This window comes from Entelurus aequoreus, linkage group LG16 (genome assembly GCF_033978785.1).
Source record: "Entelurus aequoreus isolate RoL-2023_Sb linkage group LG16, RoL_Eaeq_v1.1, whole genome shotgun sequence".
Taxonomy (NCBI): Eukaryota; Metazoa; Chordata; class Actinopteri; order Syngnathiformes; family Syngnathidae; genus Entelurus; species Entelurus aequoreus.
The window spans coordinates 38672918-38688516 of record NC_084746.1 but is presented as its reverse complement, the minus strand read 5'-3'; the positions used below and the strand labels follow the sequence as shown (position 1 = coordinate 38688516).

General features: G+C 40.0%; 1 protein-coding gene across 2 annotated transcripts in view; it reads left to right on the top strand.

Annotated features, from left to right (window-relative positions):
- LOC133630939 (ephrin type-B receptor 1-B-like) overlaps nt 1–15599 on the top strand; it is a 341365-nt gene that overhangs the window by 276503 nt on the left and 49263 nt on the right. For both annotated transcript variants that reach the window (XR_009821371.1, XM_062022818.1), the window contains exon 11: nt 2173–2388. Coding sequence is in view for 1 of the 2 variants with exons in the window: in XM_062022818.1 (XP_061878802.1) it covers nt 2173–2388 (216 nt within the window). In the remaining variant the exon portion in view is untranslated. The remainder of the gene's footprint in view (nt 1–2172; nt 2389–15599) is intronic.

Genomic DNA, 15599 nt, shown 5'->3' with positions numbered 1-15599 from the left:
TGTAAATAATCAAATGTAAATAATCAAATGTAGACACTTTTTCTTACACCTTCTGATCTCTCTCTCTATGTCCACTACTTGCTGTACATATCCTACCAAGTCAGTCCTACACTGTTTCAATGTCCATTTCTCTGATGATGCAATTGTTGATGACTGAAGTGTTGATACCAACCAAACCTAAGCCCCCCTCCATATCCCACACCCCGGATTGTAAATAATGTAAATAATTCAATGTATATACTCTGATGATTATCTTGTGTGATGACTGTATTATGATGTTAGTATATATTTGATAGTATATATCTGTATCATGAATCAATTAAGTGGACCCTGACTTAAACAAGTTGAAAAACATATTCGGGTGTTACCATTTAGTGGTCAATTGTACAGAAAATGTACTTCACTGTGCAACCTACTTATAAAAGTTTCAATCAAAAGCTCGGTTACAAACGATGGAAAGGATAATGCATACAAGGGCACAAAAAGAGGGCGAAAACAAAAGGTATAAAGTAGACTAAAAATTGACCATAGTAGCAATATAAAATATAACATACATGTAATATTTACATATTATATATACAGTATATAATATACACTGATATTTTGTATTAGTATATTATATTTTATATAATATATACAATATATAACAAATCCCAATTACCATGTACAATATTACAGTATATGTAACAGCTGCAGCATAAAATGAAGAGTAGATCCAGCAGAAAAAATACATGATAAACAAAGAGAGGTAGCTAACATAGAAGCGGTCAGGTAATAGACAAATATCATCTACTGCTGTATGGCAAGTGATTACACAGCTGGATGGAGTGCAGAATGAAGGAGTTCTTGAATGGAACACTGTGGGAACGAAGCTGAAGGAGCCTGTTGGAGCATGAGCTCCGCTGTCCGCATTGTACACAAGTGCAGGTTTCAAATTGTGGGAAAAAAAATTGCGGCTTAAAGACCGAAAATGACAGTAGTCGTGTTTTCATGACCAGTGTTTGTCAACAGGATTATTAGTGAGAAATGGGAAATGCATTTGAATGAAAAATATGTACATTGTAAGCCAGGTGTGCCCACACTTTTTCTGCAGGCGAGCTACTTTTCAATTGACCAAGTGGAGGGGATCTACCTCATTCATATATATCATTTATATTCATTTATTTATGAAAGAGACGTTTTTGTTAACAAGTTAAAGGTGTTTAATGATAATACAAGCATGTTTAACAGATTCCTTTCTTTCATGAAGACAAGAATATAAGTTGGTGTATGACCTGATTCTGATGACTTGCATTGATTGGAATCAGACAGTAGTGATGATAATGTCCACATTTTCAAATGGAGGATAAAAAAAGTCCTCCTTTCTGTCCAATACCACATGAAAGCGGTTGCTTTTTGCCATCTTATTTGTCCAGCTTCCTTTTTATACCATGAATTGGTTAACGTGGACAAGTTGAAAAACTTATTCGGGTGTTACCATTTAGTGGTCAATTGTACGGAATATGTAATGTACTGTGCAATCTACTAATACAAGTTTCAATCAATCAATACACTTTACAAAAAATACATTGGCGGCAAACTCCGTAGTTTGCTAGCTTGTACACGCTAGCTTTCTGAGACTCTTATTTTGTTAGAGCAGGCAGGAGGAAGCAGGGCTTTTATTGTGAAGACAGGAATTGCGCAGTCGGTCTTTAGAGTTTTGACAGCAGGTACGGCGCGAGAGTCTGTTGAAATAAAAAGTGTTTCTCGCCTTCCTGTCGGTCATTTTTTCTTAATAATGATCTGGCAGCAGCCAGCGTCATCTCACAAGACCCTCGGGTGCCGTGAATGTCAATCAAGTGACGAAAGTGACGTCTTGGTGAAGATTGACGATCAGTCATTTATAGGTCTATTTTTTAAATGCCTGGCTGGCGATGGACTGACGCACCCCCTGCCATCGGCCGCTAGCTCGCCATCCACGTAATGGCCACCCCTGATGTAAACATAACATTCACATAAATTATTCTGAGTAATGGTGTACAGTTTGGTGCCAATCTGGAGACGGATGGTTTAGCCTTGGCAGAGCCTAACACTTTGACACTTGCTGCATGGTGTCCATTTTAAGTGATGGCTCATTGCCTCAGCTACAAAAAATAATGACACAGTAGCTAAGAGTTGCATTTTTCCTTGCAGCAAAACGATGGTCAGTTCACCGTCATCCAGTTGGTGGGAATGATGCGCGGGATCTCCGCCGGCATGAAATATCTCTCCGAGATGAACTACGTGCACCGAGACTTGGCCGCGCGCAACATCCTGGTGAACAGCAACCTGGTGTGTAAAGTGTCAGATTTCGGGCTGTCGCGCTACCTTCAGGAGGACACCTCTGATCCCAGCTACACCAGCTCTTTGGTAAGTACACGATGATCCTTATAATTCTCTTATATGAACATCACCAGTCAGATGCATCAGTTTGGCATCATTCCCTTTCAAGACAAGCCTCCCTAATGCTCCGCAGTCATGGGCCGTAGTTCTGGTTCTGTCACATCTTCATTAGTGCGGAGACAAGGCTCCTCTGGGAAGGCTGCTCCCTGGTTGACATGCCCAGAGTGCACAGAAACCAAAGGGCGCGGCGCCCTCTCCAACTGACAGCTCCCATTGCTTCCGCCTGCCTGCCTCCCTCCTTCACTATCTTTCACTCATCATTCATTATTACTGCGGCATCATGGGAGGCTTTGGCTCCTCATTAGCTCCTCCACACGACAGATCTGTAATTATTAGCAGCCATCGTTAGTTCATCGTCTGACTCTCCTCGTCCTAATTCAAAAACACACTCATGAACATGCAGCACACGTCATTAGGGCGCCCAGCATGCCTGCATTTGCTTAAATATGAGTGTGTGGGTGTGGGTGTGCGCGGGCGTGCGTGCCCATATTCATTTGGACATCCATCAAGTATTTAGTCTGCTTTAAGGTTTTTTGTAAACAAGCTTGTTTTATGATCCAGCTATCAGGTGAGTTGGTCTATTGTAAAAAGACCAAACACAAAATTTCCGCCTTTACATAAAATCTGATTTTCAAAATGACTTGATATTGTAGGTGAAATATTTTTATTTTATAAAATATTTAAAAAACTGCTACTACAGTAAAAAGAGATATTAGCATTATGACTCGTATGCACCTTTTTTTTCAGATTATAAGGCGTACTTAAAATCCTTTCATTTTCTCAAAAATCCACAGTGCGGAGTTATTCTGGTTGTGCTTACAACCCCAAAGCTATTTTATTTGGTACATGGTGAAATGATAAGTGTGATGACAGTAAGCAACACCAAAACTTTAAATGTTCCATTGAGAAAATAGAATATTACACACGGCGCTCAAAATCTGTCAAAATGTTTTAGTACGACTTTGGTTTGATGGATTGTCAGAGCAATACAGCTACCATAGTCAGACGTACTATGCTTCAACATACGAGTATTATTATGGTGTGTGTATAGGGACCAAAAAATGGCACTTATTAGCACACATTATCTGGTGTTTTGTATCACAATATTATGCAACTTTTCTTACCTTCTGGTACCTGCTGATTTGTATTTTGGATCTGCGTAAGTCCCGAAAATTTGCGCATGTCCGCCATTGTAGTCCGTGTCGACACCAGAGTCGATTAGCTTCTTCTTTTTCTGTATCCTCTTGTTGTGGGGCATTCATCCTCCGCTGTTGCCATTTATAATATAAAGTAGTTCTAACCTATATCTGTCAGTAGGTAGACTCGCTATGGAAGCGCTAAAAACTAGCGTTGGGATGGGTTTACATAATTCACCCAAGGAACTTTAGTTATTAGAGAGTTCCCGTCGGGCGGTTTTTCACGGGACACATTTCCGGCGTTGTTGTTGCACTAGTGAGCCACGGATGAGGAGATGCTGCTCCGTTATTGATTGAAGTAAAGTCTGAATGATGAAGATGATGGGGAGAATACGCTGTCGAAGTGGAGGCACGTAAATAAGACCACCCACAAAACAATGCATCCTGAAGAGACTGTCAGAAAGTGACTTGAAGATGATCTGTAAAACATAATCTATGCAACATTTTGACCAAATAACCACCATTACATGTTATGTAGACCACAAGGAAGTCTTTTACATTCAAAACAAAATCATAATATGACCCCTTTAATGTGCCTTATGATCAGGTGCCCCTTTTGTATGAAAATAGACCTGGATAGACCCTCTCATCGGCAGTGCGCCTTATAATCTGAAGCGCCCAATGGTACGAAAAGTACAGTAAGGCCACTCTGAATTTCGGAAGCCCCAACTTTTTCAACACCCTACTTCGGAAAAACATGTCGAGAGCAAAATCTAAAATATTTTTATTGCTTCAAATATCAGTGAAATAACAACTGAAGTAGATTTTCTAGACCCCCAATTTGGGACGAGCCATCATTTCCTGCAGAAAAAAAAAAAGTGTAAAATGATGGTTCAATATAGTAATGGTTTCTGCTTTTGCTAGCTCAGCAGACAGACATCATGTTGTCAGTAAAGACTTCAGTTCAGGTCTTTTTGAAGAGTTTTGACTTCAAACACTGAGGACATCAACAATAAAGTATAGTACAATAAGATAGTAAAATATTTTTTCTGTGACATTCCAACACAAAAGAAGTGCATTAAATACATCCATCCATCCATTTTCTACCGCTTGTCCCTTTTGGGGTCGCGGGGGGTGCTGGAGCCTATCTCAGCTGCATTCGGGCGGAAGGCGGGGTACACCCTGGACAAGTCGCCACCTCATCGCAGGGCCAACACAGATGTACAGACAACATTCACACTCACATTCACACACTAGGGCCAATTTAGTGTTGCCAATCAACCTATCCCCAGGTGCATGTCTTTGGAGGTGGGAAAAAGCCGGAGAATCCGGAGGGAACCCACACAGTCACGGGGAGAACATGCAAACTCCACACAGAAAGATCCTGAGCCTGGGATTGAACTCAGGACCTTCGTATTGTGAGGCACATGCACTAACCCCTGTACCACCGTGCTGCCCGCAATAAATACATGTCATGACTAATTTACATAGAATTTGCCATCAAGATGCTACTGGTTAGCATTAGGGATGTCCGATAATATCGGACTGCTGATATTATCGGCCGATAAATGCTTTAAATTTTAATATCGGAAAATATCGGTATCGATTTTAAAATTATCGGTATCTGTTTCAAAAAGTAAAATGTATGACTTTTTAAAACGCCACTGTGTACACGGACGTAGGGAGAAGTACAGAGCACCAATAAACCTTAAAGGCACTGCCTTTGCGTGCCGGCCCAATCACATAATATCTACGGCTTTTCACACGGCGTGGGGACGGCGTGGCAAAGTTGGTAGAGTGGCCGTGCCAGCAATCGGAGGGTTGCTGGTTACTGGGGTTCAATCCCCACCTTCTACCATCCTAGTCACGTCCGTTGATGTCCTAGGGCAAGACACTTCACCCTTGCTCCTGATGGGTGCTGGTAGCGCCTTGCATGGCAGCTCCCTCCATCAGTGTGTGAATGGGTGAATGTGGAAATACTGTCAAAGCGCTTTGAGTACCTTGAAGGTAGAAAAGCGCTATACAAGTATAACCCATTTATCATTATTTATTTATCACACACACAAGTGAATGCAATTCATACTTGGTCAACAGCCATACAGGTCACACTGAGGGTAGCCGTAAAAACAACTTTAACACTGTTACAATTATGTGCCACACTGTGAACCCACACCAAACAAGAATGACAAACACATTTCGGGAGAACATCCGCACCGTAACACAACATAAACACAACAGAACACATACCCAGAACCCCTTGCAGCACTAACTCTTCCGGGACGCTACAATATACACCCCCGCTACCCCCTACCACCCCCGCCCACCTCAACCTCCTCATGCTCTCTCAGGGAGAGCATGTCCCAAATTCCAAGCTGCTGTTTTGAGGCATGTTAAAAAAAATAATTCACTTTGTGACTTCAATAATAAATATGGCAGTGCCATGTTGGCATTTTTTTCCATAACTTGAGTTGATTTATTTTGGAAAACCTTGTTACATTGTTTAATGCATCCAGCGGGGCATCACAACAAAATTAGGCATAATAATGTGTTAATTCCACGACTGTATACATCAGTATGGGTTGATATCGAAATCGGTAATTAAGAGTTGGACAATATCGAACATCGGTAAAAAAGCCATTATCAGACATCTCTAGTTAGCATTAGCGATTGTAACACCTCCAAACGCATCAAATCAAACAATCAACAATCAAACCAAGTCCAACACTCTGCAGGGCTCAACTAAGATCAAGACCGGCACGTTCAGCAACAACTCTCTGACTACGGCAACACCACCAGGACAAAATGCATACCTCCAGATGAGACTCAGAAGTGCAAGAAAGCAAGTATAATCGGTAAACTTAGTAATCATCTTCTAAAACTGAGCCCTCATATATTTGTAAATTACTAATCCTGTAAGTGTAATGGCCCAGTGTCCCAATACTTTTGCCCATGTGGTTTATCTGCTCTGTGAATTTTTAATTGCCCCCATTGTGGTTCATATTGCTTCAGCATGTTCAATAATTAATCATACCCCAGTTGATGTACACTCTCCATGTTTTTATTGTACACAAGGACCATAAAACGGGCAATTATAGTGTGCTGTTAGTCCCTTTGCAGACCGCATGGCATGCAGAAGATCTTTCACTCTCCTCCTAGTTTGACTTTTTTTAGTTGAATTTATTGAGCCTTGTCATATATTTAATTCCCCTCACCGGCTTCTAAGAATGTTTTACGTCCAGCTGCCTCAGGGACAGTTGATGCAAATGATGCGTTCTTTACACTCTGATTATACAGCATATTGGTCGTTCTGTATACATTATGAACGCACATGAATATTAATACTTTACGCTATGAAAGGGGACCTATTTTAGGACTTCTTTGTGATGTATTTTGACGCCTGCAAAAAGGAGAGATCAAACGCATGCAGGTAATAGCCCGTGAGTCAGTGCCTGCCGGTACAAAAAGGCAACGCTTAAAATAAAGTTTGGATTGGAATAAAGGTGAAGACACGGGGAAATTATGCAGAAATGTTTTTCATGTTCAGGTTGAAAATACTTTATTATTCCTCCGTAGTGCCTTTGATATGTTTGGTAAACAACCGCATGTCAGTGTAATGCACTGTAATCTTAGTTTATCAAAAAACGCTAAGACGTAGCATAATACTGAGAGGAAAATTCAGTAGGACTTTGTATTTTTCCACCAATGAACGTGTCCAAACGTTTTCTACCAAGGGAGGCTAAGCAGACATTTTTCTTTAATAACATTTTTATGATTATCCAAATACTATTTTTTATATTCCTTAACCTTAAACGGAACAAATTATGTTTTTTTCTAAAACTGTGGTACACGTACCACTAGTAGTACGCAGGCTTTATCTAGTGGTATGCCAAACTATCCCTTAATTAGATGTTCCCATATTCAAACACAGTGTTACTGTTCAAAATGTGTGTAATGTCGCAGTGGCCAAAAATATTAAATATACTTGTTTTTAATTAATATTTAGGCCTATTACACTACTGTATTTTATTTTTGGTCATTATGGTGGTACAATCAACAGTGTGCCTTATAACCTGGTGCACCTAATGTGTGGTATAATTCTGATTGTGCTTACCAACCTCGAAGCTATTTTATTTTTTACTATGACTTTGGTAAGCTATGAAGCCGCACCGCTTGATGGATTGTCGGAGCATTACTGCTACCATAGTCAGACGTACTGTGCTTCAACATACGTGTGTGTGTGTATAATACCCCAAAATGGCACCTATTAGCAAACATTATCTGGGGTTTTGTTTTGCAATATTATGCAAAACCAACTTTTCTTATCTTCTGGTACCTGCTGATGTGTATTTGGGATCTGCATAAATCCTGAAAATGTGTGCGTGTCCGCCATTGTAGTCCATGCCGATGCCGTAGTCGATAAGCTTCTTCTTTGTCTCTATCTTTTTGTCATGTGGAATTCATCCTCCGCTGTCGCCATTTACAAACCATGTTTCCATATGAGTTGGGAAATTGTGTTAGATGTAAATATAAACTGAATACAATGATTTGCAAATCACTTTCAACCCATATTCAGTTGAATATGCTACAAAGACAACATATTTGATGTTCAAACTGATAAACTTTTTTTTTTTTGCAAATAATCATTAACTTTAGAATTTGATGCCAGCAACACGTGACAAAGAAGTTGGGAAAGGTGGCAATACATACTGACAAAGTTGAGGAATGCTCATCAAACACTTATTTGGAACATCCCACAGGTGAACAGGCAAATTGGGAACAGGTGGGTGCCATGATTGGGTATAAATGGTATAATTCCATGAAATGCTCAGTCATTCACAAACAAGGATGGGGCGAGGGTCACCACTTTGTCAACAAATGCGTGAGCAAATTGTTTAAGAAAAACCTTTCTCAACCAGCTTTTGCAAGGAATTTAGGGATTTCACCATCTACGGTCCGTATTATCATCAAAGGGTTCAGAGAATCTGGAGAAATCACTGCACGTAAGCAGCTAAGCCCGTGACCTTCGATCCCTCAGGCTGTACTGCATCAACAAGCGACATCAGTGTGTAAAGGATATCACCACATGGGCTCAGGAACACTTCAGAAACCCACTGTCAGTAACTACAGTTGGTCGCTACATCTGTAAGTGCAAGTTAAAACTCTCCTTTGCAAGGCGAAAACCATTTATCAACAACACCCAGAAACGCCGTCGGCTTCGCTGGGCCTGAGCTCATCTAAGATGGACTGATACAAAGTGGAAAAGTGTTCTGTGGTCTGACGAGTCCACATTTCAAATTGTTTTTGAAAACTGTAGACGTCGTGTCCTCCGGACCAAAGAGGAAAAGAACCATCCGGATTGTTATAGGCGCAAAGTTGAAAAGCCAGCATCTGTGATGGTATGGGGGTGTATTAGTGCCCAAGACATGGGTAACTTACACATCTGTGAAGGGGCCATTAATGCTGAAAGGTACATACAGGTTTTGGAGCAACACATGTTGCCATCCAAGCAATGTTACCATGGACGCCCCTGCTTATTTCAGCAAGACAATGCCCACGTGTTACATCAACGTGGCTTCATAGTAAAAGAGTGCGGGTACTAGACTGGCCTGCCTGTAGTCCAGACCTGTCTCCTATTGAAAATGTGTGGCGCTTTATGAAGCCTAAAATACCACAACAGAGACCCCCGGACTGTTGAACAACTTAAGCTGTACATCAAGCAAGAATGGGAAAGAATTCCACCTGAGAAGCTTAAAAAATGTGTCTCCTCAGTTCCCAAACGTTTACTGAGAGTTGTTAAAAGGAAAGGCCATGTAACACAGTGGTGAACATGCCCTTTCCCAACTACTTTGGCACGTGTTGCAGCCATGAAATTCTAAGTTAATTATTATTTGCAAAAAAAAAAATAAAGTTTATGAGTTTGAACATCAAATATTTTGTCTTCATAGTGCATTCAATTGAATATGGGTTGAAAAGGATTTGTAAATCATTGTATTCTGTTTATATTTACATCTAACACAATTTCCCAACTCATATGGAAACGGCGTTTGTATAATATAAAGTAGTGTAAAGTTCTTACTTACATCGGTCAGTAAACTCGCTATGTAAGCACTAAAACCTACCGGTGAGTGAGTTTAAATATTTCACCTAAGGAACTTTAATTATTAGAGAGTTCCAGTCGAACATTTCGGGCGTTGTTGTTGCGCTAAACTGTTACTGTATTATTATATCTTATCAAGTTTTAGAGGTTTCCCCATAGTGTGTATTGTGTCAGGTAGCATGCCCATTCAAAACTCCTGCTGGAATGTACCTTATTTTTTTAATATATATATATACTTTTATAGGAGCTGAGGGCTGCAAATGGCCCCCAAGCCGAGCTGTGAGCACATCTGGATGAATTGAAAGTCAACATGCAAACACGCCCAAGGGGCATCCAGCACATGTAATTAGACTATCCACGGTCTCCTTCCCCATGACCTGTCGCAAACCAATCGGCAGCAGGCGCGGCAGGACGAGGCCCAGAGAAGCTAGGAAATTAAATTGCGCTAACATGCAGCGATTTACATTGGCATCCACGTCCTTGCAACCCCCGGCAAATTAATCACCTACTGCTACTGCTTTTCTAATTTACCTGTAGGCAGTGTGCAAGTGTGTGTGTGTGCGTGTGTGTGTGCGCGTGTGGTTGTGACGCAGGACTTTACATACTGTATATTAATGGTCACACAGGTGTAGGAATAATTTAAAGAAATGTTACAAAAAAATGGTACCACAAACAACGTGCGTGACATGTAATTGAAGGGGCCATGAACTGTGTCCCACCATCATCCACTGAACTCATGACAAACTTATGACCTTCATGGAGGATGGAAACAAAAATGCCTATTTTTCATACTACAAATCAGAAGTTTTTAACCAGGGGCCCACTCAAATATTCATACTGAATTAGTAATCTTACTCTTATTTGATAATTATATCTACCGGTAATCTACTTCATTTGAACAAGTCCTATCCTTGTCGAATGTATATAAAACCATGTGTTAATCACATCTATTTAACATAAAAAATCAGGACATACAACAACATGGCAGATTACTAAAATAAATACTAATCAACTATATTGCAGAAGAAGGGACTGATGGAAAAAAAACTTTACGGACTACAGAGCAGCACCCACTAAATTTTAGAATTTTTTTTTTTTTTTTTTTTTCATATATTAGCATATATTAGCTGCAGATATACTGTATATATATGTACGTTCTGAAATGAGTTATTTACACAGAAAGATTGTGTAAATGTTTATTTACATATCTTAATAGTTTTTCAAACAGTGTCTGTTACACGGCAGTAAAACGGCTGATCAAACAAAACAGAAGTCATGGTCATGGACCCATTAGCTGCTTAAGCTCGCTCTCCAATCAGCTGAACAGACTCAATAACTCCACGGTGACGTCTTGGTGAATTTACTAAACTGGAACAATACAAACGGAATGATATAGTAAGTTAATAATACTAACACAGAATTGTAATCATGTTCAGTTCAGCTCAGTTCAGTTTCAGTTTATTTGGAACATGCATACAATACAACGTAATGAATCAGAATCAGAATCAAAATAGTTTTTATTGCCATTGTTTGAGAACGGGTTCACAAACTAGGAATTTTACTTGGTGCAATCGTGCAACATAAAACACATATAACACAGAATAGAATAACATGAGCTGTTGTTATTGTTCATGTGCCTGATGGCCGAGGGGAAAAAACTGTTCAGGTGGCGGGAGGTGTGGGTCTGGATGGACCGTAGTCTCCTGCCTGAGGGGAGAGGGGAGAATAGTTTGTGTAAGTAGCTCTTCGCGGGTGTAAGAGCACGCGGACACACAATTTACGCACAAAAACAAACAAAACAGAGCGCACGATAGCACCGAGGCAGCCATGATCGGTGCCATGATGATCAAAGTGCATCACACATTTCCAGTTGTTTCATTCCAGCATGTCCAAAAGGAGTAGGAAGAAGCAGAGCTTATTTAATACTACCACTTTTCATACCATAGCAATTTTATCCAATGTCCTTGTTCTCTGTAACAGAACAGTGAACAAAGAAATAATATACCATAGTAAGTAAAAAAATATTAAATACATAAATAATCTTTGTGTCAATAAAAAAAAAAAAAAAAAGGTCCAAGATGTTCATCATAATTCTTCTTCTGTGTACTTTGTGAACACTTGCAGTTTGAACAGTCTCTTAAACGGAATCATATTGGTGCTTTGTTGGATTTCTTTGCTTAATCCATTCCATCATTTAATTCCACATACTGATATGCTAAAGGTTTTAAGTGTTGTACGTGCGTACAAATGTTTTAAATTACATTTTCCTCCAAGGTTATATTTCTCATCTTTTGCATTCTTGGCTAGCAGGTTATAGTTTGCTTTATACATAATTTTAGTTTTCAAATGCACCAAATCGTTGAATTTCAATAATTTTGATTTCATAAATAAAGGGTTTGTATGTTCTCTATATTAGCATATTAGCTAATGCTAACAATGCTAGCTTGATTACAATACGATAGCACGTACAAATAAGCATGGAAGCACTCCTACAGACATCCCACATGGGACGGTTTAGTGATTATGAATAGTTTGTTTAATTGTAGAACTTGCAAACGTTGCTTGGAGTGATGAATGAAGAATCCTTGTGAGTAGAAACGCTATGGACGACTAAAAGACGGAACGTCACTTGTACTTTCGGTTGAAAGCGCTGTACAGAAGAAAGTACTGTAGACGTTCACCCCGCAGCACTTGCAGTGCGCAAACTCGTCCAAAGGATGGCTCCGTAGCACAAACAATAACACGTTTTCAGTGTCTGTTGAAAACCAGTTGTTGAATTCAAAACATGGCGGTTAGCAAAGAAAAATCATAAATTAGCCGCACCGTTTTATAAGTTGCAGGGTTCAAAGCGTATTTGACTCGATCCATAAAAAACGGGGTTCGTAAATTGAGGTTCTACTGTAATTACTATAATGCAATAAACTGTTTTTCCTCATTACCGTAGTATTGTCCAAACTATTGTATTTGAAAGGTGAACAAATGTTTAATTATCCTGAATAAGTAAACAAATAAAAAGCACTCATTCTTTCTAAACAAAAATTGTACTTGTCAAGCTTGGTCAAAAATGGGACTCAGATGCAGAGTAGGGAACAATCCGGCAGGCTTTTATTTTGAAAGTTTCTTTTCACCTCCAGAGTCAGGGCAACTCAACATAGGCTATAACCTGACTAGTCGGCGAAAAAAGGTTCCACAAAAAGGAACAACTGAAAATCACTCCGAAAGGAAGAAACACAAAAACAATAACGAACTAAACTTGGCGCAGGATATAATTGATGAAATTTATCATAATCAAAAAACGCTCCAAAAGGAGGGAGAAACAATGGCTATAAAACTTCTACACTGTATCTTATCTAAAAAAGGTTAACAAAAGGTGTCACTCAAAACATTTAGGAAAAGGAAGAGCTGTAAGAAAAAACTGAAAACTAACCACTTCGGCTGCAAAACTAAATAACCAAAATCACTCTGCTGAAGAGGAGAAAAAGAAAACTCAAAATATCAAGGGAATTCAGGATCAAGATATTCAAACAAGAGACGAGGCAAGGCTTGGACAGGAAGCTAGAGAGGCACGAACAAACGAGACAATCTGGCACAGAACAAATGGATGGCTTATAAGACACATGGGGGTAATGGGGAACAGGTGGAAACAATCAGGGATCAGGGATGACGTCAGACTGATGACACAAAAGGAAGGGCAAGTGACCTGAAACGAGAGGAGAGTTACTTTTCAAACTAAAACATGCAATTCACAAGACAGAAAAAACCAAGACAAGACATCCCTCACCGCGGTGTGACAGTACTTAAATAGATATTAAACATCTTGAAGGGCACCTATCCAAAATTCACACATTCATTTACATTTATTGTTCGTAGAATTGATGTATGGCCCAGGCCTAACAGTATTGTACAAACCCCGTTTCCATATTAATTGGGAATTGTGTTAGATGTAAATATAAACGGAATACAATGATTTGCAAATCTTTTTCAACCCATATTCAATTGATTGCACTACAAAGACACAATATTTGATGTTCAAACTCATAAACTTTTTTTTTTTTTTTTGCAAATAATTAACTTAGAATTTCATGGCTGCAACACGTGCCAAAGTAGTTGGGAAAGGGCATGTTCACCACTGTGTTACATGGCCTTTCCTTTTAACAACACTCAGTAAACCTTTGGAAACTGAGGAGACACATTTTTTAAGCTTCTCGGGTGGAATTCTTTCCCATTCTTGCTTGATGTACAGCTTAAGTTGTTCAACAGTCCGGGGGTCTCCGTTGTGGTATTTTAGGCTTCATAATGCGCCACACATTTTCAATGGGAGACAGGTCTGGACTACAGGCAGGCCAGTCTAGTACCCGCACTCTTTTACTATGAAGCCACATTTGATGTAACACGTGGCTTGGCATTGTCTTGCTGAAATAAGCAGGGGCGTCCATGGTAACGTTACTTGGATGGCAACATGTGTTGCTCCAAAACCTGTATGTACCTTTCAGCATTAATGGCGCCTTCACAGATGTGTAAGTTACCCAAGTCTTGGGCACTAATACACCCCCATACCATCACAGATGCTGGCTTTTGAACTTTGCGCCTATAAAAATCCGGATGGTTCTTTTCTTCTTTGGTCCGGAGGACACGCCGTCCACAGTTTCCAAAAAAAATTTGAAATGTGGACTCGTCAGACCACAGAACACTTTTCCACTTTGTATCAGTCCATCTTAGATGAGCTCAGGCCCAGCGAAGCCGACGGCGTTTCTGGGTGTTGTTGATAAACGGTTTTCGCCTTGCATAGGAGAGTTTTAACTTGCACTTACAGATGTAGCGACCAACTTTAGTTACTGACAGTGGGTTTCTGAAGTTTTCCTGAGCCCATGTGATGATATCCTTTACACACTGATGTCGCTTGTTGATGCAGTACAGCCTGAGGGATCGAAGGTCACGGGCTTAGCTGCTTACGTGCAGTGATTTCTCCAGATTCTCTGAGCCCTTTGATGATATTACGGACCGTAGATGGTGAAATCCCTAAATTCCTTGCAATAGCTGGTTGAGAAAGGTTTTTCTAAAACTGTTCAACAATTTGCTCACGCATTTGTTGACAAAGTGGTGAACCTCGCCCCATCCTTGTTTGTGAATGACTGAGCATTTCATGGAATCTACTTTTATACCCAATCATTGCACCCACCTGTTCCCAATTTGCTTGTTCACCTGTGGGATGTTCCAAATAAGTGTTTGATGAGCATTCCTCAACTTTATCAGTATTTATTGCCACCTTTCCCAACTTCTTTGTCACGTGTTGCTGGCATCAAATTCTAAAGTTAATGATTATTTGCAAAAAGATAAATGTTTATCAGTTTTAACATCAAATATGATGTTTTTGTAGCATATTCAACTGAATATGGGTTGAAAATGATTCGCAAATCATTGTATTCCGTTTATATTTACATCTAACACAATTTCCCAACTCATATGGAAACGGGGTTTTTATTTACAAAAAATGCAGTTACACCGCATCACGTCTTGTCAAAGCATTTTCTTGCTGCAAAATGTTGAGTAAAAAGCGTGAGATAGCACCTTCTGCTTTGCCACATTCTTCTACTCCTTGTTGAGGCTGGTCTTTCCTTTGCAATAAGTGTTGCCTCAAAGCCAAGGACAAAGCAAAAAGCACACCCAGATGTTGTTGGGAATGAAGTCTTGTGCGACTATGAAACAACTGAACACATTTGAATGTGCTCATCATGTTGCTTAAAGGCACATTCCTGTTGGATCATCACATTACCTGCACACCCCAACAACCCTGCAGGTGCATTTTGCTGTTTGTGTGCCACCATGTTTGTTTGTGTCATTGAGGCCGAGAGAGGTTGAAAGGCGAGGTCGCAACAAAGCTCATCCGTCAAATCCCCGCTCGACCCGATCGACATTCTCTCCGCTGCGCTTCACTGCCTTCACCG